The sequence below is a fragment of the Prunus mume genome, linkage group LG8 (genome assembly GCF_029339155.1).
Source record: "Prunus mume cultivar Tortuosa linkage group LG8, ASM2933915v1, whole genome shotgun sequence".
Taxonomy (NCBI): Eukaryota; Viridiplantae; Streptophyta; class Magnoliopsida; order Rosales; family Rosaceae; genus Prunus; species Prunus mume.
Genome location: NC_142705.1, coordinates 9,045,459 through 9,071,400, shown reverse-complemented (window position 1 = coordinate 9,071,400; position 25,942 = coordinate 9,045,459). Strand labels below are relative to the sequence as shown.

Genomic DNA, 25,942 nt, shown 5'->3' with positions numbered 1-25,942 from the left:
TTCTAAGCTCTCGACCAATTGAAGGGTTGTAAGAAGACATCCAAAGTAGTACCCTATTGGTCACAATGGTCACTCTCTTCTTTTGCAAGGGATCTTTGGTCAAATTTTTAACCATTAATTAACTATTAATTAATTACTAGTACTTAGTATATACTAGCCTTCTGCACGCGCTTCAGCGCTTGTTAAAGGCCATTTAAAATAATAATAATAATAATTATTTTAGAATTAAAAAAGATAATGGGTAGTTGTGTTCCATAAAAATAGGATCCATTATCTGATTTTTTTTTTAATTTCAAATTTTTTAAATATGAAAAAGTGTGAATTTACCATACTATCCTCATTTAATTAATAATTTCAATTAATAATGTTTGCATTAACCAATAAATTTTCTGATATTTTGAATGTTTTACCATTCTCTACCTTTTGCTTTATATATACTAGCCCCTTGGCTAGTATATTTTATTTTAGAATTAAGAAAAAATAATATGGGTAGTTATGTTCCATAAAAGTATAACCTATTATCTGATTTTGTTGTTAATTTTAATTTTTTTAATATAAAAAAATGTGAATTTACCATATTATCCTCATTTAATTAATAATTTTAATTCTTAATGTTTGAATTAACCAATGGCATTTTCTTGTATTTTGAATGTTTCACCATTTTCTACCTTTTGCTTTACATATATAGATATATAGATGAAGTATATATAACTATTTTTTGGTCTTTCAAAAGTTTGAGTGAAGGACCTCAAAGGAATTCTGGAAAAATTTATATTTCTCCAAGTGTTGGCCACAACAAATTGACTATTAATTCTAGTAAGTTTTTGTTCTACCAAATAAAGCTTGTCATTACCACATGAAGTTCAAAGTTGAAACCACTATTGAAAATACGTGAATTTTGCCATGAAACATCGAAATTCTTTAGGCTATTTTTCTGATTGATAAAAAAAAAGTTAAGAAAAATTATGGGTCATGGTGAATTATGTCACACTCATTTTGCTACTGGTCGAATCATTCACGCCCCAAAAATCCTTAAAAAAATAAAAAAATTATAATGAAAATGATATTTATCTCTTCCTTTTCCCCATCATTTTTCTTTTGTAATTATTTTGGTAATTTATGATTGACTTTCATCAACATTAATAAATGCTTGGTAGCATATTGGACTTCAAAAACTGCAAATAAGTTCACCAATAATGACTTGGCACTTGGCTTGGAAATTATCAAAGCAATAGGCCATGGTTTTCATAAAAAAAAAAAAAACCCTAGCCACACTTTGGCCCCCTTTCTCCTTGCCGACAACCAACCGCAAGGAAGGTAAGAGGAAGGGGGGGGAGGTGGCCACTGCCCATCTGCCCATCTTCCCCTTCCTCTCCTCATCTCCCTATCTTTTCCCTTCCTCTTATCCCCTCCCTAGATAATCTAGATGTGTTTGTCGTTTGTTTTGTTTGATTGTTTTTGCAGTGTTCTAGGTGGTTGGTATTGTCTTTGTCTTGACAGAGGCGAAAGTAGTGATGCTGGTCTCTTAGGGGTCCTTTTATTGTTGTTTATGTAGTGACGTTGTATTATGTCTCACCCAGGGAAAGTTGTGATACCTGGTAGTTGATGTTTTGTCTCTGTTTCAACGAAAACATGTAGCAGCGACACTGGTGGTAGTTGTTGGGAATGTGGTGCTCTTCTTTACTCTGCGCCGACCAAAGAACTGTGCTTGGTCATAAGAGGTTTTCTTTGTCAATTTCTGAGTTGAAGTAGAATGCTTCTCGGGGGTTATGTGTTCCTCCTACGTATTTTCTCTTGATTTCTGCTATAGTATGCCTTGCAGTTTGTGTGGGTGTCAAAATACTATGATTTTGCTCATAGAAGGCTTCTTTTGACAGTGGAGATGTTCTGTTGTCCTCTCATGTGGGTCTACTATGTTGTTCTATAGTTGCGGTTCTCGTCAAATGTCTATGTGTTAGTTTTTGTTTTTGATTTGTTCTTTTATTGTAATGGTCCAAAGTGACCAGAATCGGACTCTCTTGTTAGTCTATGACATGTGTGACACTCTTTCCTCCCCTGAGGTTTGTCACATGAGGTTGTCCTAGGAAGGTTTCAACGAGGCCATTGTATCATGTCATTCTTTGTATGTCTTTGATTATATGAATGAATTCTATTTCTAAAAAAAGAAAAAGAAAAAAAGAAATAGACCATCGCTTTCAGTTGCATGTCATCTCATAATAATGAGTATTGTGTAATTTAAAACTATAAAGACAGCACAAAAATACCTGTATAAATGTTATATTTAGTTATTTTATGCATATGTACATTTTGTTACACATAAAATAAATAATACATTGTGATTTTATGTTCAAACCACTCCATAACATATTGGTAGTATGTGTGGGAAAACTCCTTTCCCCTTCCTAATTTTGACAAAAATAAATGATACATTGTTTTTTGCAGAGCCATTATTTTATATCCCATCAGCACTGAGCAGGCTGAAGGCTTTGGATTCTTTGTGGTGTTGGAGAAGAAAGAGACCAGGTAAGGGGGGTAGACTTGGGAGAGGAAGGCCTATTATTACTCTATTTGTTTATGATGGAAAGTTCTGATAGGCTACTGGCCTTATAGGCTCTCATTCCTAATCAAACACAAAGAGGGGTTAGAAAAAGTTGTGATGATTGAAATTAGAGAGCCTGTCCTTTGACTTGTGCTCTCCCTCAATAAATAATATCCCCAGCAGTCACCAAAAGTCCTTCATTGAAACAAGAGGTAAAGGCAACAACTTCCACACAAAGTATTCACCACAAGCCTATTTGAAAGGGTCTTCTTCTCTTCTCTTGGTCACTCAGCAGCAGGCAGAGATCAGAAGCAGAGAACGGAGAGAGAGAGAGACAGAGAGAGAGAGAAAGACAGAGAGACAGAGATATGGGGAGAGCTCCTTGTTGTGACAAGGCAAATGTGAAGAAAGGACCATGGTCACCTGAAGAAGATGCAAAGCTAAAAGAGTACATAGAAAAATATGGGACTGGAGGAAATTGGATTGCTCTTCCACAGAAAGCTGGTAAGATTTTCATTTTTCATTTTGCTTATTTTGAACATGTAATCATTTTGATCATATGTGTTTGTATGGTTTCTTTCCATTCTTTTCTGGTTTTGTCCCTATAGTCTACAGTTTGTTTGTGATAATTACTGAATGGCGTTTGGTTGTTTTCAACTGCAGGTCTTAGGAGATGTGGGAAGAGTTGCAGATTAAGATGGCTTAACTATCTGCGCCCCAACATCAAACATGGAGAATTTTCTGATGAAGAAGACAGGATCATCTGCAACCTCTTTACTAACATTGGAAGCAGGTACCTTATAATTTCTCACCCCTTTTTTTTGTTGTGTCAAATATCCCTTTTTCCCCCTTCAATTTTCTCTTTTTCCTTCATATATTTCTGGGTCCAGTTCTTTACCATTTTCCCCACCTGGGTTTTCAATGTTTGTTCTCTCTCATCATCTATAAAGAAAAAAAAGAGTGTTTGGGACAGAAGAAAAGTTACATGTACAAAGAAAATATACCATGTGAAGATACATTTTAATTTCTTCAGTTCATTGCTTGCATGCCAAGTTTAGATCTTTTATGATTATATGCAGTAACAGTTTCTTGTGCTCAGTCACATTTCTTCTCATGGAACTTAACCACATCAATGTGCAGGTGGTCCATAATAGCAGCTCAGTTGCCAGGCAGGACTGACAATGATATCAAGAACTACTGGAACACCAAGCTCAAGAAGAAACTCATGGGATTAAATATTCTTCCATCCCACATAAAATCCCACTCAGGCACCTTCTCATCTCTTCTTCATCTTCAAGCTTCATTATCATCATCTTCACCATCATCATACAGAGGCAGCAACAACAGCACTGCTTATTATGCACAAACCAGGTCTTTCTCTAGTGCTTTGGAGCCCATTTCATTTTCACCAAGTCTTCTGAGCAGAAGTTCAACTAATGCTGCTTCTGTTCTTCATCAAGTGCACCAAGAGAGGTTTGTGGGTAGAGCCATGCAGCATAATTACCAAGTCAAAGATAACATCTTGATGTTTGGGGGTGAAGCAAGTTGCAGCTCTTCTGATGGGAGTTGCAGCAACCAGATCAGCCAGTGCAGAGACAGAGAGTATGAATATAATTACAATTTCTTCAATGGTGGGGAAGGGCACCAGAAAATCATGCTACCAGATGGGCTTAATGGGTGGAGATCAGAGAAGCAGAATGGCAATGGGATTTGGGAAGATCAAGCCCCATTAGATTATGGCCTTGAAGAAATTAAGCAGTTAATTAGCAGTACCAGTAGTTGCAACAACTTTTTGTTTGATGAAAACAAGACAGAGGAAAAGGCCATGATGTACTACTGATGCTGACTGTGAGTAAAATCAAAAAGATTTGAAGAAGTGGAGGAAGGGATGGGTTGAAGATATTCAGATTTGGACTGGGTTTTGGTGGAGGGGTTAAAATGTTTCTGATAATGGGTGCACTTTCTTGACAGTACATGGTAAAAAAGTTTCCTTTGTGCATTTCTTTTTGGGAAATGATGTATGTAAGTACAGTTTAACTGCACTACCATTAATCAGGCATGCTAAGAAAATCAGAGAGAAAAAAAACCCATCATCTTTTAAGACTGAAACCTGCAATCTTAATGGCCAAGTATCCTTTTTTAGTCCTTTCTTTTCTTCATGGTCTTAAAAAATTCAACTTGAATCTGGTCCTTAGATCTTTTATGGATATTATCATCTCAGAGTTTTTCTGTTTTTGAGTTTTTTATTTTTTATTTTTTATTTTTTAAATTTTAAAATGACTTGATGTTAATCCCAATCTCAGTCTGAATAAATTATAGAAGCAACAATATTATAGAATTGAAGGCAGGCATATTATGCCAAAACAAACATCTCATTGGCGTCATCAGTTACATCAGGGCCTTGTTGATGCACTGCCAATGGCACACGTAACATGATAATTTGTCATGGTTGATAAACTAGTGCTCAGTATTTTATAGTTTTATCTATTTCCCATTATTTTAGCCAATAAATTTATAATTCCCATCTTCCATATATTTTTACATCTTATATGAAAAAGAAATCAATTTATTCTCTCTCTTCCTCTACTTTATCTCTCCTTGTCACCCCTTTCTTCTATTTTCCTGCAATTATAGGCCAATAATGCTATAATACGCGTGATAACATTTCCATATGACAGAGCATTATTGACTGAAGATAACAAAACACTGATATCTCCATTGCAACTAAGTTTTTCTCTTACGGAACCATTGCATGTGGCATGCATGGTCAGATATTTGGGCATGGGAGCAAATAGGAACACTATTTTGTCTCTAGAGGCCCTGGAACTAGCGCTGATTGTGGCATGGGTTTGAGGCTCAAACATAAATTATATTAACACAATTTAAAACTGGGATTTTTTAAATCAGAGCCTGCAGTTAAGCAGCATATAGCATGTAAGGTTGGCCGTCAATAATTGATTGTACTCTTGATGGAGACTTAAGAGGTAGTGAGAGGAAAGATGCATGCTTGAATTTAAAACCATAAAAAAGAGAGCAAAAAAAGGGGAACACAACAGAGATTCTCAAGAGGAAAACTGAACCCATTTGAAATGCCAGGGAAGTTTGATGTGTTTTGCTGTTTTGTTTTCCACAAGAAAGACAGATAGCAAAGATAGAAGATAAATGCATTCCATTGACCTCTTCAACATGTTTTGTCTGCTTTCTGCTAATAGATTAGACTAATGGGTTTTGCCAGCTATAGGCATTATATAAAATGGATATTAGAAAATTTATAAATTGTCTTTAAAGCAATGGGGAAAGGTTTCTTATTAGGAATGTCTTTTCTAGTGGAGTGAAAAAGGTAAAAGTTTGTGGCACCAACTGACCCATGAAGTTTCTAAGCAACTTTTTGCCAAATTATGCTGTGCAGAATGGACTTTTGGATGTTTGTAAGCAAATAGATATATGTGGCTTATGACCAGCCTGTTGTCCATAGGCAAATAGATATTGCAAATCTACTAATCATAATTCTCCTCCAATCAGTTCTTATCTTGAGCTTTGTTTGGCCAATTACTCAAGAATTTTTTTGTTTTTATTTTTAATGACTCAAGATTTTAGCTAATCACGCAGATTTTAGCGGTCTAATCTCGGCGATTATACGTATTGCTTGAGATACCTATTCATCCCCAAAAAAAGAAGAAAAAAAAATCAAAGACAATGTTGAAATTTTGAAGTACATAATAACTATGATTAATCTTCAATAACACATACAACCACACAATATTTTTTTAAGGGGGCCAAAATTTTCAATTAATATTTTCAATGAAAAAGTTCAAATTGAATCTCAATAAAAGGTGAGAAGATTAAGTGGGGTATGTTCTCTTTTGTTCCTTTCCCTTTTCCCAAACACAGAGCTTTCAATACTTTCATCCTAAAAGAAAACTTTTCTGGAGATCAGAAGAAAAGTCGGAAGAATAAAACTGCATTGACCTTCATGAGTAAAGTGCTAAAACGGTCGTTGATTCAGAGCAAGCCATGTCCTCTAAGTACAGGAATTAAAGATGAAGGCCCCCAGTGGCTCTCAGTTCATAGAAAAAGCCAAATTGCCCTGGACCAAGAAATAATGATTTCAAATTTGGCTGCTTTTCAATTCTTCTTAGTGCAGTGAACTTGGCAGCAGACAATCGGTCCAAAAACAAAATTAATGCAAAGCTGAAAATTGGTCCCCCATCTGTATAGGGACTTCAACATTGCTAATTCCTCCTTCTTAGGGCTCTATGATCACATTTCAGTCTCTAAAATTTACTGCTAAGCCTCCTGATGGAAAGGTTGTTAAATTATTTGGACAAATGGAATAGTAAACATCAAGTAATCAATAAGATAATGACACTTGGCGACACCGATAAGATACAACGATTGGGTATTGTACATGGGGATATTACAGCAATTTTATGTACAACATGCACAAATAATGGTTAGGAAGGGGTGGTGTAATCTTAGCTTTACAAGAAATCCCATTGCCAATAAACTTTCTCTACAATTCCTCCACCACTCTTTACAGCAAGATGAAGTGTTTCAGAAGCAGGAGGAACCCCCCAGAGTAATGGCACTGCAACCGTCATTCTTAGCTTTTCATGCAACCCACCTCTCATCGCTTTCTCTGCAGCAACAACCTGAATTTGACAACATAAAAGGTATATTAATAAACAAAAGCTTATCCACGACACCAGTCTTCAGAGTTCAGGCATGCATAAAAAAATATCAGCTAACTACGAGATACATGTAAACTAGCCACGATATCAAACGTGCAAAATAACTGTCTATGAAACAAGATACAGTGACCAGACCAGGAGGGGAGAAATGTGCCAACTGGAATGACCTCTTTCCTATGGTATGCAGAATGCTTGCTCCATCCCCAGCTACTAAAGGTAACCATTTCACCTTTTTGTTTTGTTTTTTGTGTGGAACCATTTAACCTGTTCAAACAACATCTACCCTAATTCTATATGTCTTTCACTTGTTCCTTTTCTTTTATTGTCCCCAATCCTTCTGTGTTCTCATCTCTCTTTTTTCCTATCCGGGCATTATTGAAGTGTTCCCATCTTCCTCTCCTTGTCAAGCAGTGGCTAGTTCAGTTCATGAGACTAGCTTTGTTAGTAGTTCAAGAAGCCCTTTTGTAGGTGGATCTTCCATAGTCACAAAGCTTCACTTTGAAGGATTGACCCCCCGACAAGGAGTTTCTTGAGTGGTGACTATTGCAGTATTGATCTCCCTGGCTTGAAACTCTTAGCATTCCATCTAACTTACAACCATCAAGGACTGTTATCTTGTACTAATGGGAACTAGCTTTATTGGCAAGTTTCATCGCTCTATTTCGGCCCTACCTCCACTCAGAATGGCAACAGGAAAAGAGCAAGCTGGCTTGCCACAAAACTTGTATGGTTCCACCTCTGGAGACCCATCTCCAGTAAGGGACTGTACTTACTCGGGTTCCAAATATATAAGCGATGAACTTTCCAAATCAGAAAATTTAGACATCTTTTACATAAACTAAATATCTTCCCAAGAAGACAATCTAAGGATTTAAATAAATCTGTTTACTTTACCTGCTCCGGCCAGCACAGACGGTGATAACCCCTACCAGGCCCATTACTGGACAATTGTCAATGGACCATATGCATATGTTTGCAATGAAAATTTCAAAGTGCAATTTATTAGACAAGACAAGGCCTAATACAGTTTTGATTAACAAATTGAATCTACCGTCATTCAGATCAAAACTCTATTTCCACTACTTGAATTGAAAATTAATAATACTAAGCAATTAGTAGTAATGATACATGCAACAAATACATAGAGAATTGAGAATTCAATATAACCCCACAAGAAATAAATATATCCTTTGGCATGGTTTCATTGCAGCTCTTAGACCATAAAACATGAATAAGTTTTTGGAGACTCAATTATCTTATAAAATGACTTTCTTATAGTAAAACCATAAGGCTAGGAGGGAGACAGGGTATTGAGAACAAAAATGTTCCTTTGGTCCTCAACAATATTCAACACAATGAAATAATTCTGATGGGAAATAAGAGTTAAACGGTAAACATTTGTGACATGGAAATATGGCATACCTCACCACCATGTTCCAGCACAGTGTCTTCTACAACATCGCTTAGCATCTCAATGGAACGGCAAAACCCAAAGATGCATAGTTTCCTACCCGTATCAAGACCCTAGAATGACAAATTCTCACATGCATAAGACAAAGCACAAAAGAGAAGCACCCAAAAAAAAAAAAACATATAAACGATCAAATTGCAGCTTAAACAATAGAATAATAGTGGAAAGGTTTGTTTACATTTGTTGCTGCAATATCAAAGAGAGCGCCTAGACACAAACCCTGCTCTGTATCCATGTAATCACTCTCCTGAAATCGCTGAAATCTTTGATTAGCCTTTGACCTCCCTTGCTTCTTCTGTCAAGTATAAACATTCAACTAGATGATTTAACAAACAACTTTAGTAGTCAACATGGAGTCTGAAGATTGAAAAATATTTAGGCCTAAAAAACGCCATACTTTGATACTAATTACTCATTGTAAGCAATATAATTATAGCCCATAAGGGTCAAATACAACATAAAAACAGGGACAGATTACTACAGTAAGAAACTTTATGCTTTAGAGAAAACAATTAAGATCAACATACATTTGAAGAAGTGACACGTCTAGGGACCATGGAGCCTCCAATCTGAACGAGCCCATCAGTAGTGAACAATGTGACTCTCTCCTCAGCAACCCATTCAATTTCTGTCAAACATGAAAACCCAAAAATATAAAAAATGAAACCCAAAGATCAAACAGTAAAACAGTGAAAGAACACATACAATGCTAAATGTTAAATTAATAACCAAATTTCTTGGAAATGATATTTTATTATTTATAAATGAACATGATGTAAAGAAGGGTACCTACCGGAGTCATTGGACCAAGGAAAGAAGCCGAAGAGATCGTCGGGTAAGGAATTGGACGAATCGGAGGAGGAATTGGCGCGAAACCGGAGAAGGCGAGAGGGGCAAGGATGGGAATTTGGGAATTTGGGAGGGAAAGCGGCGGAAAGAGAAGAGAAAGATGAGTCCTTGGCGCGAGAGAAGGAGGGGAAGGAAGAGAACGGGTGAGAAGCAAAGAGCAGCCGAGGTTTCAGCCATTGAAGAGAGGAAATTGCAGAGAGAGAAACGGAGAAGAAAAGAAGGAAATGACACGAAAGAAGGAAAAAGGAAAGGGAAAGGAGGCGAGTTTGACGCCACATGTGGTGGATGGCCACGTGTAACAACCGGACGTTTAATTAGTTGCTAAACTTGTTAACATGCCACATTGTTAGACAGGAAGGAAGTTTCAAAGTTCAAAACCGACCTCATTGTCACGTGCGACAGACGTTAGCATTTAAATTGTTTAGTTTATTAGGAGGGGATCGAACTCAAATATAAAAGAGTTAGAATACTATTTTGATCAACTAGCCTAACTAACATTTACATATAAAATTTTGAAACTTGATAAATATTTTGGTTAGATTCGCAAAAGCATATTAACATGTCACGTGTTTAATCTATTTTCTATAATTTTCAATTTTATTTAAGCTAATATTACTGTATTAGTAGCATAGATTCTGCAAGAGGGATTGAAACCTTATTCTAATGTGGAATGGTTGAGAATCTGAGATGAAGTTTGTTGGAGCTATTCAATAACGACGGGCATCGTTGTCATTGTGATGGGGTTATTATTTGGATTGATATGGTTAACTTGTTTATTAATCCTAAGCATGATTGTGTTTTTGCCCTAGCTTTGATGGATCCTAAATTAACACAATTTTTTAATACATGTATAACTTATTGTTGTCGAAATAATGAGACAACATATATCAATACAAGGAGATTATTTTCTCTAAAAATTCTAAATCCTCTCACATTACAACCAAACCACGTTAAACAACGGTTTTAGATTAAGGAGCCAAGCCATGCTGTATCAGATTCACATCTAACCCTCAAACTCCATGAATCATGGAGGACGGAGAGGGGCAAGAAAACATACAGATAGCAGCTGTAAGAAAGAAGCTTATATTATTTCATCACAGTATAATCTCAAGGCCCAATCTAGTATCTTAGTAGGCCTAGCGACATCTCAGCCCACAGTTATATTGGGTACACAGACGCAGGCAAGCGAGGTTTGGCTTGTGCAAGCAAAGGGCTAGCCTTCTTCAAGTAAATCTGATCCTCAGTGAAGTCAATCTTGTCCACATCTGGCGGCAAGCTCCATGAAAACCCTTGCAGGAGCCTTGCAAGGAGCATCACAACTATGGTGGAGCCGAGCCCAACGCCCATGCAGCCTCTCCTTCCAGTAGAGAAGGAAACGAACCTCAGGTCATTCTCTTCCAGGTCAACTTGTTGGTCAACAGCTATATTCAGATGGCGTTCTGGGTTGAATCTCAATGGCTCTTCCCACACTCTAGGGTTGCGCCCAAGCTCTAAGCGGCTTAAGATGACATTGCTGCCCTTTGGGATGAAGTAGCCTGCCACTTCAGCATCTGCGATGGACACGTGGGGGAGGTTGAATGGTCCAACTGGATGCAACCTCATAACTTCTTTTGCACATGCCCTTATGTAAGGGAGGTGAGGGACATGGGATTCTTGAACAAGAGTCTTTTTTCCCACTACCCTATCTAGTTCCTCTTCTGCCTTTTTTAGCATCTCAGGTTGGTTGAGCATTTCTGTTAGAGCCCACTCTGCTATATTGAATGGACTGTCCACTGTTGAGAGCTGCAGCTCCTGATCATCCACAATATATTTATGATTTGTTGGGTAATTTTTTTTTTTGGGTACTAATTAATATTTATGTTTAACATCATCCAAAAATTCGTTTTAGGTTCAGAATGAAGCATTTATTGGGTGTAGTGTTTAATATATCATCCACATATACTTATGCAATGATGAACATGTTTCATCTCGATTCAAAGTCTGACAACATAACATATAAATATTTTATATGTTACTAAATTTACGATAAGATGAATATATAGTATAACAATAGATTGTTTACCGTGGTTTGCGCTTTGATCTCTTCATCTGATAATAAGGGTTGTCCATTTGCATCTTTGAGTGAGATGAAAACATCAAGCAGGTCATCAGGCTCATTCCTCTTGCCATCTCTCCATTCTTGTAACCTCTCATTCACAATAGGCTCTTGATGCTTCTTGACAATGTTCATAGCCTTCCTTACCTTTTTCTCGTGCCCATCGATGTCAAAAACTCTAAGCCAAGGAAGATAATCAGATACGCAGAATGCATAGGCATAAGTGAGCAAAGTAAGAAGCGCAGAGACATGTTCTTCTTCTTCAACACCAGGCCCTCCATCCTCCCTCCCTTTGCCAAAGTACGTTCTGTTGAAAATCATCTTTCTCATGATACTTCCTGAGTAAAACTGGGCTGCAATTCTCACATTCACCACTGCACCATTTTGATTGGCTGAGCATTGGTTATACAGAAACTTAACCAGGTTATCAGCTTCTTCGTTTCTCTTACCAAGTAGCCAATGAACCCTAGACGGGTTGAACGCTTCAGCAACCAAAACCCTTCTCATTTTCCTCCACTGGTCTCCCCAAGGCCCAACCACTGTGGTCAAGTACCCGCTACTTAAAGTTTTAGTGGCCATTGTGACGGGTCTTGATGCGAAAACTGCATCATTTTTCTTCAAAAATTCCCTGGCAATTTCTGGTGAAGTTACTGGGATGACATGGACATTTCCTAGGCGTATGCAGGCAATATCAGTGTTGAGTTTTTTCATGAGGCTGTGGATCCATCTGTGTGCTGGTCTGTTCCTCCACATTTCCGGCAAAGAACCCACAATTGGCCATGGGCTTGGCCCTGGAGGGAGAGGCACGACTGGGACGCTATTTTTGTTGTGGGTTTTGAGTATGAATTTGACAAGAAACATAAAAATAATGAAAGCAAGGGAAAGAGAAATTGGAGGCGTGACTTCAGAATCTAAGAACAAATAAGGCAATGACATCTCAAACCCTAGTGATTAATGTGCTGCTGCTGAGCTTGTTATTGCAATGTTCTTGTTATATAAAGTGCTTTGGGCTTTCTGTGTTTGGTGTGAATTAGGCTATTAAAGACATGACTGCTCGACAGAAAATTGCATGCCTGAGAGAAGTTGGTAGAGATTTATGTCTAGCTAGATGGAATGATATGAGAATTTTGGACATATGCAGAGCTATCTCAAACTGGTTTGGATCCTAGCTACCTGCCTTTTCAAATTACTTCAATTAGGCATATATTTTGCCAACCCAATGAATCGACTTGACAAAACCCGAATTCCGATCAAGTGGGTTTTTGGGTTTGCTAAGTTGGATTATTAGTTTGATTTGTTTGCTACTTTAATACGTGTTAAGTTCTTTGTGAGGTGTAGATTTGAGATGATGTTTATGCGGTTACAATTAGAGAGGCACTGTCACTAAAAAAACAAGGGGCAGTAGTCACCTTTTCAAAGTAACTAATTTAGTTTTCATGACATTTAGATATAGGTGGTCAATGATTTTGCATACTACTCACTATTAATTGAATGTAACTGGGCTGCCCATACTGTTGCTGGCTTCACTTCTAAACAGGGGTAATTATGTTTGGGATCACCTGGGAATTAATTGGCTTTTTAATATTCTTGCCTCTTATGTAAATCTTACTATCCGTTATTAATAAAATTTTCCAGCAACTTTGACCAAAAAACAAAAAGAATGTAATTTTGACTATTGATTTAAATATGATTAATAAAATCCTAAATTACTGTGGCTGACAAATAAACAGTAAGTTTTTAATAAATATTTTATTATAATGTTGTAATTGTAACCCAAATCAATAAAATATTACACTTAATTTAAGTTTCGAGACACCACTTGTAGTTTTCTATTAAAAATTCAAACTAAAGCATTTTATTTAGAGAGCTGATTTTCCTTTCCATTTTTTATCTACTTACACTCCATTTGTTAGAAATTATATATTCGCACTCTTCTTTTGTCCATTTACATGTTTTTTTTTGTTATAGTAAAAACTATTAAAAAATAAAAAAGAGTGTAAATGGACAAAAGATGAGTGGGAAGATCACCACCCTTTATTTAATATGCATCGACAATTGATGTTTAGGTTTCAACCCAGGGCTATGTTTATTTTTTTGGATTTTTTTTTTGTTTTTTCATGTCTATTTGGACTAAGAATTTGAAACAAGTGAGGATTTTTAGTTTTGGGATAACTGATGTTTTTGGTTTGATTATTAGTTGAAGTGTTTATATTTTCAGATTTGGTTCTTGCTTCTCGATGTTGCATTTTTTGGATTTTCTCAATTTTAGTTTTTTGGCATGGTTGTTTTGTGATGCTTTGGTTATGGTTTTTTTTTTCCCCTCTTTCGTTTTTTGTGGTATAATTGAATTGTAGAATCTTCATCAAGTCTTCGTCCTGCATCAGGTATATTATACTTCTGTTTTTTCACATGTCTCAAATGTTAGAGACAAATGTGGGAGTCACCGAGAATGACTCAAGAATACAAAATAGAAATTGTAATTAATCAGTTGAAATAATGACTGAAATGGTCCCCCAACTATTGCTCCAATATCATTTTGGTCCACCAACTAAAATTTTCATTTGAACTGTCCTTAAACTCTTTATTTCATATCAAGATGGTCTATCCGTGACAAATTCCGTCACTTCTGATCATGTGATAGTCACGTGAGTGAGTTTTGAAGGGTATATGTGACTTTTTGAGAAGCTCTATCATTCAGAAGTAAAATACCTACAGTTTGGTCGATGTTTCTCTCATTTTAGGCGATTACCATAGACGAAAAGGGATTCTTATGCAAGTTGTTGAATTGGTCGATGTCGTAGTGTGCGAGTCGCTGAATTGGTGAAGTTAGTGTGTAATTTTAGTGTTAATTTTTGAGTTCGAATTTGGCAGTTTGGGTTATGGTTTGATTTTTGGGATTTTGGGAAATTCACTACTTGTTGATACGGGAGTTCGAATTTCGTTCGGGTGGAAAGACTCTCAAATACGGTAAGGGCTTCTGTAATGCATTTTATATTGTTTTTGTTTGGAAATGGATGAGGTGACCTTGTTTGGAAGTGTGGTTTCTTTATGTGTAAAAGATTTCTTTTTCTGTGTTTGTGTTCAGCTTTTTGGTTGTTTTATGTTTAAAGTAAGGGTAAAAGAATTGTTTTCCTGTTGTGGATTCGGCGTTTGCTATATTGACTGCATAATTTTTTTTAAATGTCCGTGGCCCCTTGGTTGCCTGCTTCACACCCAACTTAGTAATTGTTGTCCTTAGCATTGACAACAAAACTATGACTTTAAATTAACATATTGTTGTTTCAATTTTGCAGCTACCAATAGAATGTGCACTCTAGAATTACATCATGGGGGCTGGTTTGAAAATGGGGTTTATAAAAAAGGTAAGGTTTGTTATTTGGACAATACTCTAGAGGATTTTCCGTCCTTATTATATTTAATGAAAATTAGGAGAAGTGTTGGGTATGATATTGACATTTCTCAAGTCGAGCAAAGTTTAGAAATTAGGTGTAGAAATGTTGAGGCTAGACTGTAGTTTGTTACATCAGATGCTACAGTGGTTGAAATGGTTGGTCACATACCATCTAATAAGGTTATTGTGTTATATTATAATGAGATTGAAATTTGTAATGATGTTAGGAGTCAAGCATCTGTTCAGTGGCCTAGTTTGGATAATGAAGACTATGACTATGATGCAGATGTAGAGAATTGTGATGGGGATGTGACTCAGAATTACCAAGTGAAAGAGGTGGCTTATATTGAAGATGAGGAGACTTATGAGAATGTTGGGACAAAAGTGGCAAATGAAGATGCAGGGGCAAATGTGACAATTGATGATGATGAGGCAGAATTGCCAAATGAAGATGATGATTCATAATTTAAAGACAGTGATTATGAGTTCAGTGAAAATGAGGCAAAGGTTAGGCCTTAGGAAACACCTTGATCTTCTTCTTCACCAATGAAACCAATATTGCTTACAGATAAATATTATGGCTTGGCATGAGAAGCTTGTGTATGTGAGCCGAGCATTCATGAGTTTAGCATGAGAGAGAAATGCTTGTTTCCTACGAAACAAGGGTTTAAGGCAAGGGAGAATGGATTCTAAGAGGATTAAGAAGAGAGAGAGAGATGGGGAACAAATGGTTGTATTGAGTAGTTTCCTAGCCTTGATCTAAAGCTCACAAGCTCTAGAACGATTTACTGTAAGAGAAAATGGGAGAAGATAGAGGAATGGGGCTCAAATTCATGGAGGTTTCAGATGAGAGATAAAGCTTGCTTTTGGATGTGTCTTTTGATGGGTAAGAGATGACCTTTTATAGTCGAAGCTCCTCCTTTCTTCAAGAAACCCTAATGGTTTCACCCCAATTTTTCCAAGTCTCCCTTTCCATTTCTCTTCTCTCCCTTGACTCATCCTATTTGTGAAATCTTCCTTGTCCAAACACACAAAGACGAGATTTTTAGAGCTCTAAGGTCTCATAATGCTTAGTAATACACTCCCATTTTCAGCAACCTCATCACCTTCTTTCCTTCTCTCTTCCATGACAAGAGCTGGTGGGAGAAAGAAATGGGTAAAGGCACTAGTTTGAAGGGTGCCTCTTCTCCTAGCAACATGCATGCGCTCATACCCCCTGTTCTTTGAGTGTTCTACCTTGATGTTTGTGTTACCCATGTGCTGGAGCCTCCCAACAGCTTAGATACATGGAAATTTTTTTAGCTTTTATCGTGGCCCTTGTTTCCAGCTAAGTGCTAAAGGCTGCAGATATTTTCCTTGGTTGCTTGGGCCTTTCAAAGGTGATGGGTTAACCCATTAAGGGAATGGGCTAATTTCCTAGAGTATTGGGCTATTTTTCCTAAAGTATTTGGCTATTTTCTCTCATTTATGCTTACCCACATAATTGGGCTCAAGAAATGGGCTTGAGTTTCACTCCCAAGCCCAAAACTTCCATTTCTCACCATCAATGGACCTATGAAAACTCAGAATCATCCATACCACAACCCGCTTAGCAAGCCCTGCATATCTGGCTTGGACCCACTAAGCTTCAGTGTGTGGGGTGTTGCTTATTTGTGGGGCGTGCAAAGTCGTATATGACTAACTTTATGCACTGCTGGCTTTCCCAAGTTAGGGTCGATCAATATAATATATTTGGGCCCATCCGATTTTTTGGGCCTCAACAAAGAGTATTATGTTAAATTCTCGAGACTTGGCACCGTGTGCATCTTTATTCCAATGCAGTGTTTGATGGGTCATTGTTGTTTTGCTTTCATGACTGAGGAGGTTTAAGGATTACTTTATGGTTGAAGTTGTTGTATGATAATTAATCACATAATTGGTTAGTTTTAATTGTATAAGTTCTTCCGAGTATCATTGAGAATTTTAGCAGATCATGAACTAGAGATAGTATTTTTCGTATCCTAATAAATGACTAATTTACTCGATATATGATCTCGCCTAATTTTGCCTCTTGAGAAAATAAATTAAGGATGACCTTGCATCGCATTGGATTTGTCATTGTACATTGACTTTTGATGTATGATCAGTGTTTAGTGTGAATTTTGTAGTCATTCTCCCCTTTCGATGAATGATTTGGTGAAGCATGATTTAGAAGATTTGGATTATGAATATGGCTTAGTCAAACTTTACAGAACTTGAAGAAGGCTTAATTTTTGCTTATTGATTATGGTGTTTTGAGTGGATTTGAATTTCGGTTTATTGTTATTTTAGAGGTATGGATGAATCGACCAATCTTGGAGATGTACGATGTTTCGCTTCTTTGCCAGGTTAATAATAAATTTTAAATTCAGGGTGATACCGTTAATGCTCAACAAAATTAGTCAGTTCATTACATAGGATTTTGATCTATGGTGATTCGTTGGTCTTGGCTGGAGGATGTGATTGATAGATTTGTATCCGCAGCTTGATACTTTTTCTTATTATTAGTATTTTTCTTGAGAGTAAAAATTACCTTGTGATATAGGCGGTTAGTGTTCTTCTACTCGTTCTACTAACAAAATTTTGCTCGATTCTTATTGATTTACCAAGGTTTAAGTTATGAGTTATCATTGAATGTATCTTAAATGATTTAGTTCCTTTGTTAAACATCTTGTTAAGAATGATTTTGCCTTCTTCATTGATTGCTGTAAGTACATAAGCTATATGAATGGTTGTTTCCATTAGGATTTGGATATTATTTCAGAAATGTAGACTGGAAATCTTATGTGATTGTTACGTGGAATGTACATGTTGTTATCTGCAAGGAACATGTCAGCTGATTATTAGTTCTGGCCTTGTCATCCTCCAAACTGCTAGTAGCTATTCTAGTAATGTTTTGAAGTGTAAATTACAAGCGGCCAGGCTCATGGATTGATTATCACTCTCGAATCCTCAATTTAGGTTCTCATATTGTTGATTGGAACAGATTCTATTCTGTGTTAATGTTATATGGAAATTGGGCTTAATTTTATGAACATGTCAATATAATTTTTATGCAAGGTTTTCTTTGCCTAGGTATTCATTGAAGCTAGCCTCCTTAGAAACTTAGGACAAAATGACAACTGTTTCCTTAATAACCACTTGCAAGTTACAACTTGATTGGGGCCATTTGTTCGGTATTAAAGATACCTGGGTAAATGTCTACGAGTACTCCTATAGGAAAGTGTCATTTCTTTGGAAGAAATGAGTGGGAATGGGAGAAGGGTATGCGGACCCGTGTCACTTGAAATTTCGAGGACGAAATTTTTATAAGGGGGTAGATTGTAATAACCTAATTCTAAATTAATTTTTAATTAATAAAATATTCAAATAAAAGACGATTTTACTCCGGAAATATTTTAATGGTTTAAAAGTTGACTTTTTGTTTGGGAAAGAATTTGGGAATTTCAGTTATATCGTTGCGTAGAGCACGTCGAGATGAGTCCGTAGACACGTAGTTGACTCAAATCGAAGTTGTATCGAGAAAATTACAATCAAAATACACTCAGTGGCATAACCGTAATTATCTCAAATTTGGTTTTTAATAAATCAGAAACCTCTCTCTCTCTCTCTCAGCTCCCTCCTTCAAATTTTTTCAAACATAGCCACCGCCGCACACAACCTCCGGCCACGCGGCTGGACCCAAAAGAACCGAGTAGCCTCCCTTTTCCTTTCCCACCAAGATCAACTCCGAAACCACTGGAATCAACAGGATTTTGCAATAACCGAGCCGCTTTGACCCGCTTTTTCAATCGTTTGTTCGAACGATTTCGGGCACCAAATCTTATGATCCAGGTATGTTGTCACATCCCGGAATCGGCTACACCGTAGCACGATCTCGCTCGCTTTGGGCCCCCCTTTCTACCCTCACAGTTTTGTTTCTAGAAACTCACGAGCAACTTCTCAATGGGTCACCCATCCTGGGATTACTCTAGCCCTAACTTGCTTAACTTTGGATTCTAACTCCGAAGCGTGAACTCCCAAATGGCCTTGTGTTAGATAGAGGCGGGCATGTACAAATAATGCACATCACCCCATCTCCGTTGGTCGATGTGGGATGTTACAGCGTGACCCAAAAAAAACCCCAAATTCGCCTCCCATAGAAGAAGATAAAACCCTAGAAATTAGAGGTTTGGGCCCCCTTCTCTGCCCTCACAGTTTTGTTTCTAGAAACTCACGAGCAACTTCCCAATGGGTCACCCATCCTGGGATTACTCTAGCCCTAACTTGCTTAACTTTGGATTCCTATAACTCCGAAGCCAGTGAACTCCCAAATGGCCTCGTGTTAGATAAAGGCGGGCATGTACAAATAATGCACATCACCCCATCTCCGTTGGTCGATGTGGGATGTTACAGCGTGACCCAAAAAAAACCCAAATTCTTCTCCCCATAGAAGAAGATAAAACTCTAGAAATTAGAGGTTGGTTTCCAAAAATTAAAGATGAGGCTCAAATAATTGACGGGGAAAAGAGTTGATGTTGTCACCGCTGCTTTTTTGGGAAGATAGCTCACTTACAAACGTCGTCGACTGAGGCCAACCCACTTAGAAGATTCCATGTTTGTCCAAAATCATCAAGAGTAAGTTTTGTTGTTCAAAGTCTCCAGACGAAATTGCACAAAGGTCTATTCCGGCAAAATTTGTCGAATTAGATCTCTCCCGATGACATTTCATCGGTAGAGGTTTTCTGGCCTTTCTTAAAAATAAAAATAAAAATTTACTTTTATTTTTTGGCCAACTGCTTTTGTTTAATATATGCAATTAAGTAATATCTTAGCCTTTTTTAATTACTTTAATTGGTAATTCTGCTTAATTATTATTTCTTTAGTGAATTTATTTTTTTAATCATTTCATAAATTACTTGATAAACAGTAATTAATTATTTTTATTTTTATTTTTGGGTGGACTTTGTTTTAAATTTTTGTTTCCACAAAATCAATTTGGATAAATCCAAGTCTCAAACCTCAGTACGCTGAGGTGTTTTTGAGAATATTTTCAGAGAATGAAAATAAGAAAACAAATTTGCATTTTCAAGAAATGAAAATGCGTCTGGTAGATTAATTAGAAAACATCTTCAGAAAACAAAAACAATACAAATGTGTCTGGTAGTACAATTTGAAAATAATAATATGTGACTTATTTTCAATTGTATTTTTGCTAATTTCAGTTTTTTTTAATAAAAAATATGCTATTTTTCAAAGACAAAAATTTATAAACAATAAAAAAATGTATAATTTAACAAATAAAAATTCCAATGTTTTTTTAAGACAAACGATCTTATCTCATTTTTTTCTATTTTTCTTCCTTTCCTTCCTTCCCAGTCTGTGCCCTTCTTTTTCTCTTTTTCTTTCTCTTTCCTTTTTCTTCTTCTATTCCTTCCTGACTTTCTTTTTTTCTTCTTCCTTTTCTCTCTTTTCTCTCTCTTCTTCTCTCTTCTCTATATGATTCTTTCTCTTCTTCTTCTCTCTTATTTTTACTTTCTTCTTCCTCTCTCGATTCTTCCCTGCTCTTCTTCTCTCTTCACATCCATCTCTCTGCTTTGTTAATGGTTGGTGGTGGTTCGATTGGGTGGTGATAGTGGTTCCATTGGGTTTGTGGCAATTATGGTTCGATTGCTTTGGTGGTGATCGTGCTTGAGGTGCCGATGCGGCAAACTAGACGATGGGTCCGGATCGGGGAGATGGGTTTCCTGAAGTGGTGCTCCTCAGTTGATTATTTTTTTTTTTTTGGGTCTGGTGCTTGATAAGTAAATCACGATCTCAGAGATTTTAGAAGAAGAAGAATAGCTATGTAGAATTTCAAAGACAAGAATCGATGTTGATTGGAGAAAGAGAGATGGAAAAAATGAATTATCGTATGGACTGAAAATGAAAACGTTGAAAACGAAAAGAACATAATTTCGTTTTCAACTTTTGTTCATGAATTGGATTTGTTTTTGGAAAATATTTTTAGGGAAAACAAAAACTCCAACGAACAGGAGTTTTTTGTTTAAAACAGAAATGAAATGAAAACGGGCCGTGAAAACGATACCGAACGCGGCCTTAGCTTCCGAAATTGTTACAAAACCTTTCTCAAGCCTCGTACCCTAACCCCATAAGCCTACTAAGGAGAAAATATCTTCTCTTCTTTACCAATGTGAGACTCAAGTTCATGTATTTCAATCAAACTCTAACAAGCAGTTGATATTATTGAATCACGTTGTGACTTGGATTTGAGTTTCAGGGCTAAAATTCATTTTTGGAATACTAAAATATTTGGGGTACCAAAACTAAATTTCTAGGATTTTTATTAAAATATTTAATACTAATTATTCACTAAAGAAATAATAATTAAAACATAATTACTAATGAAAGTATTTAAATAAGGATAAGACATTATTTAATTAATAAAAAAAGAAAATTTTAAAAAGGAGATTTTAAGAGTATAGCCACGCGGCTATACTCTTTAAATAGAATATTTTAAACGTATAGCCGCTCGACTGTACCCTTTGAATATCATAATCTTGATTCATCTTTTTTAATTACTTTATTTAGTAGTTATGTTTTAATTACTATTTACTTAGTGAATAATTAGTATTTAAATATTTGATTAAATGGAAATAAATTTTTTTAAATAATAATTACCATTTATTAAGTTAGTTAAAATATTTAATTATTCACTAAAGAAATAATAATTAAAACAGAATTATAGATGAAAGTAATTAAATAAGTCTGAGATATTATTTAATTACTAAAAATAATTTTAAAAAATTTCTATTTTATGAAGTTTGTCGGCGGCACAAGTCTATTCCGGCAAAGCTTTGTTGATTAGACTTGCCACAGAAAACGAAATTTCGTTGAGGAAGTCTAATTCGCAAATTTCGTGGGATAGACTCGCGTCGTAGGGATTTCATTTCGTCGAGAGGTTTTCTCGCATTTTTATGTTTTTTTAATTTACTTTTATTTTTTGGCCAATGTTATGGAAAATCCTTACTAGGCTTTTATTTTAAAATACTAACCTTGCTAACCATGATGACAACTATAGAGGAACCTTCCTATGCAGCTCTTTCTTCTTCTTTAGATAGGTGAGAGAGTTTTTAAGTACTTTGATGTAAGGGAAAGGACCCCTATATATACATGCATCACTTGAATGTCTTGCCTATCAAGAAGCTTTCGAGTGTTCTGTTTGCATTAGACTAGGTTTGTTTCAATTCATATTATTGTAAGCTCTGTACAAGTGGTTATTCCAAAAGCTTGAGTTTTATTCCATAATCAATTAAAACACTCGAGTCCTTTTAGGATTAGAAGATCATATTTCCAAAACTAAGACAATAAATTGTCTTACAAGGTGCTCTAAATAGATGTAGATAAACAAAGAATCACAAGAATAATGTTCATGTTTAAAATATGTTGATAAGTGTCGGCATGGAACACAGTGTTATCAACACACAATTTTGTATCTTAAATACCTTGGGAGATCTTGTTTTCTACCCGTTTCTCTTATCTTTGTCATCACATGATTAATCATGTGATGAGAGATATAGAGAAAAAGAAGCATGCAACATGTTACACTAGAGTTGCTCTACTATTTGTTGGTGATGGCAAATTGGCAATCAATATGCTTGGCTCCAATTTTAATTAATAGAATTCTGTAATGGATTGAATGATCCAGAGTCTAGTCAATTAATTTATCATATTTGCAATTTGATCGGCGACAATTTTCAGCTCATCCCATAAGATAGGCTTTTATGTGCCTATACATTGCATTAGTCTTGGTATATTTTCTTATACTCTGTTGAAATCTCCCACTTCCTTGAAGATGAAAACTATTCAAAGCACAAAGTTTTCCTTATTTTTATTTATCCATTCCCAGTTGGTAGATCTGACTACACTTGGGTGAAACTAAACCATGTAGAGAGAAGCAGGCAAGCGAGGTTTAGTAGTGCAAACAAAGGGTTGGCCTTGAAGAGGAGGGAGAGAGCCTCAGTGAGGTCAATCTTGTCCACATTGGGTGGCATGCTCAAGTAAACCTGCAAAAGCCTTGCTAGGAGCATGACAGTTATGGTAGTCCCAATCCCACCCCCAATGCATCCTCTCCGTCCAGTAGAGAATGTAATGAACCTCAGGTCATGCTCTTGCAGATCCACTTGTTGATCAGCATCTCCTTTTAGATGTCGTTCCGGGTCGAATCTCAGCGGGTTTTCCCACACTTCCGGGTTGCGCCCAAGACCTAAGCGGCTTAGCAGAACACTGCTCCCTTTTGGGATGAAGTAGCCTGCTACTACAGCATCTGTGTTGGACACGTGGGGGAGGTTGAATGATGTAACTGGATGCAGCCTAAGTGCTTCTCTTGCACAAGCCCTTACGTAAGGGAGCTTGGGGACATCAGACTCTTGAACAAGCCTCTGCTTTCCAACAACCCTATCTAGTTCTTCTTCTGCCTTTTTTAGCAGCTCAGGCTGGTTGAGCATTTCTGATAGAGCCCACTCTGCTGCATTGGACGGATTATCCACTGTTGCAAGCTGCAGTTCCTGATCACGCACAAGAACATGTATGTAAGTTGGTTTCTTACTTTGCCCATGAAAAATTCAGAAATAGGATCATCTGCTTTTCTTTTCAGCGCTCCTCGTTGCTCAAGTTCAGCGTTTTGAGTTTAGAGTTTATTATTCATAAGCACAACTTTAGCTCAATAAACATTGACAAATTAGAAAGCGGCTTGTAGCTCAAGTGATTAAAAGCATTTATCATGCAACGGAAGTCCTGTTTTGAATCTCTATTCCTTTTAATATCGCATGAATAAAAATAAACATAAAAACATCAACAAATTAAGGATCCATACTACTTGAAAAAATTAGGGGTAAGTAGGAATATCTCACCGTGATTTGAGCTTTGATTTCTTCACCTGACAATAAGGGCTGTCCATTTGCATCTTTGAGTGAAATGAAAACATCAAGCAGGTCCTCAGGCTCCTTCTGTCCTTCCATCTCTCCATTCTTTCAACCTCTCATCTATAAGAGGGTCTTGATATTGCTTGATGATCTTCAGCACCCCCACCTTTTCTCATGGTCACTTATGTCAAACACTCTCAGCCATGGAAGATAACCGATACGCAGAAAGCGTACAGATGCAGAGTATAGTCAAAGTGCAGAGACGTGTTGCTCTTCTTCAAAGCCAGGCCCTGTCCTTTCTACCTTTGCCAAAGTACCTCGTGTTGAAAATCATCCTTCTCATCACATTTCCTGTGTAAAATTGAGCTGCAGTTCTCACATTCACCACCGAACCGTTTGGATTGGACAAGCACTGATTGTATAGGAACTTAACAAGGTTATCAGCTTCTGTTTCTCTTACCAAGTAGCCATTGAACCCTAGAATGATTGAACACGTCAGCAATCAAAACTTTTCTCATTTTTTCCACTGGCCTCCCCAAGGCACAACAGCTGTGGTCAGAACCCACTGCTTAAAATATCAGTTGCCATTGTGACAGGTCTTGATGCAAAACTGCGCATTTTTTCTTCAAAACTCCCCAATTTCTGGTGAAGTTATGATGACATGAACATTTCTAGGCGTATGCAGGCAATGTCAGTGTTGAGTTTTTTCATGAGGCTGTGGATCCATCTGTGTGCTGGCCTGTTCCTCCACATTTCCGGCAAACAACCCACAATTGGCTATGGGCTTGGCCCTGTAGGGAGAGGCACGACTGGGACGCTATTTTTGTTGTGGGTTTTGAGTATGAATTTGACAAGAAACATAAAAATAGTGAAAGCAAGGGAAAGAGCAATTGGAGACGTGACTTCAGAATCAAAGAACAAATAAGGCAATGACATCTCAAACCCTAGTGATTAATGTGCTGCTGCTGAGCTTGTTATTGCAATGTTCTTGTTATATAAAGTGCTTTGGGCTTTCTGTGTTTGGTGAATTGGGCTCTTAAAGACATGACTGCTCGACAGAAAATTGCGTGTTGGAATTGGCTCAAATTGTACCCACATGTAACTTGCAAAAACTTGCAAATCACGCGGCCAAAGGAGAAGGTTAATGGCCACCGACTTTCAAAATTTCTAGTTTCATTTTTCTCTTCCTTGGCCACTTGATTTGCAAGTTTATGAGATTTTGGAAAAGGCCAAAGTTCAGAGAAGCATTCTAGCAAAAGATAATGAATCCTTTTTTTTGCTAGCTGTGAAACCAAAATATCTTCTTTCAACTAATGTATGGAGCCAAATAGCTTGGTGGCTATTCTTGCTGAGATGATTTCTTCGCAAGAAAATGAGATTGATGATGCTTAACTTCACGTGGTCTTCATGCTTCCATCATGTTATCTATATTGTGTAGCTCTTCTTCTCCTAAGCTATTCTAGTATGTATTGTTGTTGTCTTCTGCTGAAATTTGTTCTGCTATCTGGTTATAGATTTCATAAAAACCTTTTGCTCCTGTCGTATTTAATCATGTATTCGTATGTGTCATTGGGTCTCCTGAATGTAGATTCTGAATATCCCTTGATAAACTTGGACTGGTACATGAGGGTCAAACGATCATCATTGAATAGTTGTTGTTCAGCTATTATTGCTCCTCTATATTGTTGGATGTCTTGCTTAGTAGGCATTCCTGTTTGTGTTGATTCTGTTGGACTAAGCAATTCATTAAAAGAAATGATAATTCTATGTTGTGCTAAATCTGGGTAAATGTTATCTTTAAACCACTCAAGGGTATACTAGTAAAATCTAATTTTACATTTTTCCAGAGGCAAATTAAAACTTATGACTTCTCTAAATTTTGGGAGAATGAATCTAAATGCTCACTATTTTCAACATAAAGTTGTCCTAAATAACCATATTGTGCACAATGCCGAGTAACTACGATTATTTTTTGTTTATGCTCT

At 36.7% G+C, this 25,942-nt stretch overlaps 3 protein-coding genes and 1 pseudogene across 5 annotated transcripts; 1 reads left to right on the top strand and 3 right to left on the bottom strand.

The window, feature by feature from the left end:
• Positions 1–2,517: 2,517 nt before the first annotated feature.
• RAX2 (Duplicated homeodomain-like superfamily protein) lies at positions 2,518–4,681 on the top strand. The gene is made up of 3 exons (XM_089043545.1): positions 2,518–3,043; positions 3,203–3,332; positions 3,680–4,681. The coding sequence occupies exons 1-3, from the start codon at positions 2,908–2,910 to the stop codon at positions 4,377–4,379; spliced, it is 966 nt and encodes a 321-aa protein (XP_088899671.1). The 5' UTR covers positions 2,518–2,907; the 3' UTR covers positions 4,380–4,681.
• A 2,195-nt stretch (positions 4,682–6,876) lies between these two features.
• On the bottom strand, positions 6,877–9,742 carry LOC103339829 (D-tagatose-1,6-bisphosphate aldolase subunit). The gene is given in 6 exon segments (XM_008243185.3): positions 6,877–7,191; positions 8,653–8,754; positions 8,880–8,996; positions 9,229–9,329; positions 9,495–9,693; positions 9,695–9,742. Coding segments are annotated over 6 exon segments (723 nt in total). The 5' UTR covers positions 9,728–9,742; the 3' UTR covers positions 6,877–7,020.
• Positions 9,743–10,376: 634 nt separating this feature from the next.
• LOC148914668 (tryptophan N-monooxygenase CYP79A68) lies at positions 10,377–12,616 on the bottom strand. 2 transcript variants are annotated; one of them, XM_089043150.1, is made up of 2 exons: positions 11,613–12,616; positions 10,377–11,332 (listed from the first exon to the last, which is right to left on the bottom strand). In XM_089043150.1, exons 1-2 carry the CDS (start codon positions 12,579–12,581, stop codon positions 10,709–10,711), a joined length of 1,593 nt encoding a protein of 530 aa, XP_088899276.1. In that variant the 5' UTR covers positions 12,582–12,616; the 3' UTR covers positions 10,377–10,708. The 2 variants fall into 2 exon arrangements, with proteins under 2 accessions (XP_088899276.1, XP_088899275.1); XM_089043149.1 differs by having other exon boundaries at positions 10,377–11,341; positions 11,613–12,614.
• A 10,355-nt stretch (positions 12,617–22,971) lies between these two features.
• LOC148914667 (tryptophan N-monooxygenase CYP79A68-like) lies at positions 22,972–24,075 on the bottom strand (annotated as a pseudogene). The gene is made up of 2 exons (XR_016122750.1): positions 23,946–24,075; positions 22,972–23,600 (listed from the first exon to the last, which is right to left on the bottom strand). The product of XR_016122750.1 is annotated as a tryptophan N-monooxygenase CYP79A68-like (transcript).
• Positions 24,076–25,942: the final 1,867 nt, after the last annotated feature.

Bases quoted from the DNA above. Each gene is read 5' to 3' on its own strand.
- RAX2 (XM_089043545.1), top strand. From the start codon at position 2,908: ATGGGGAGAGCTCCTTGTTGTGACAAGGCAAATGTGAAGAAAGGACCA. The intron at 3,044-3,202 runs GTAAGATTTTCA...TTTCAACTGCAG, and splicing joins TGCTCTTCCACAGAAAGCTG to GTCTTAGGAGATGTGGGAAG. The intron at 3,333-3,679 runs GTACCTTATAAT...ATCAATGTGCAG, and splicing joins TTTACTAACATTGGAAGCAG to GTGGTCCATAATAGCAGCTC.
- LOC148914668 (XM_089043149.1), bottom strand. From the start codon at position 12,581: ATGTCATTGCCTTATTTGTTCTTAGATTCTGAAGTCACGCCTCCAATT. The intron at 11,342-11,612 runs GTAAACAATCTA...GTGGATGATCAG, and splicing joins AGATCAAAGCGCAAACCACG to GAGCTGCAGCTCTCAACAGT.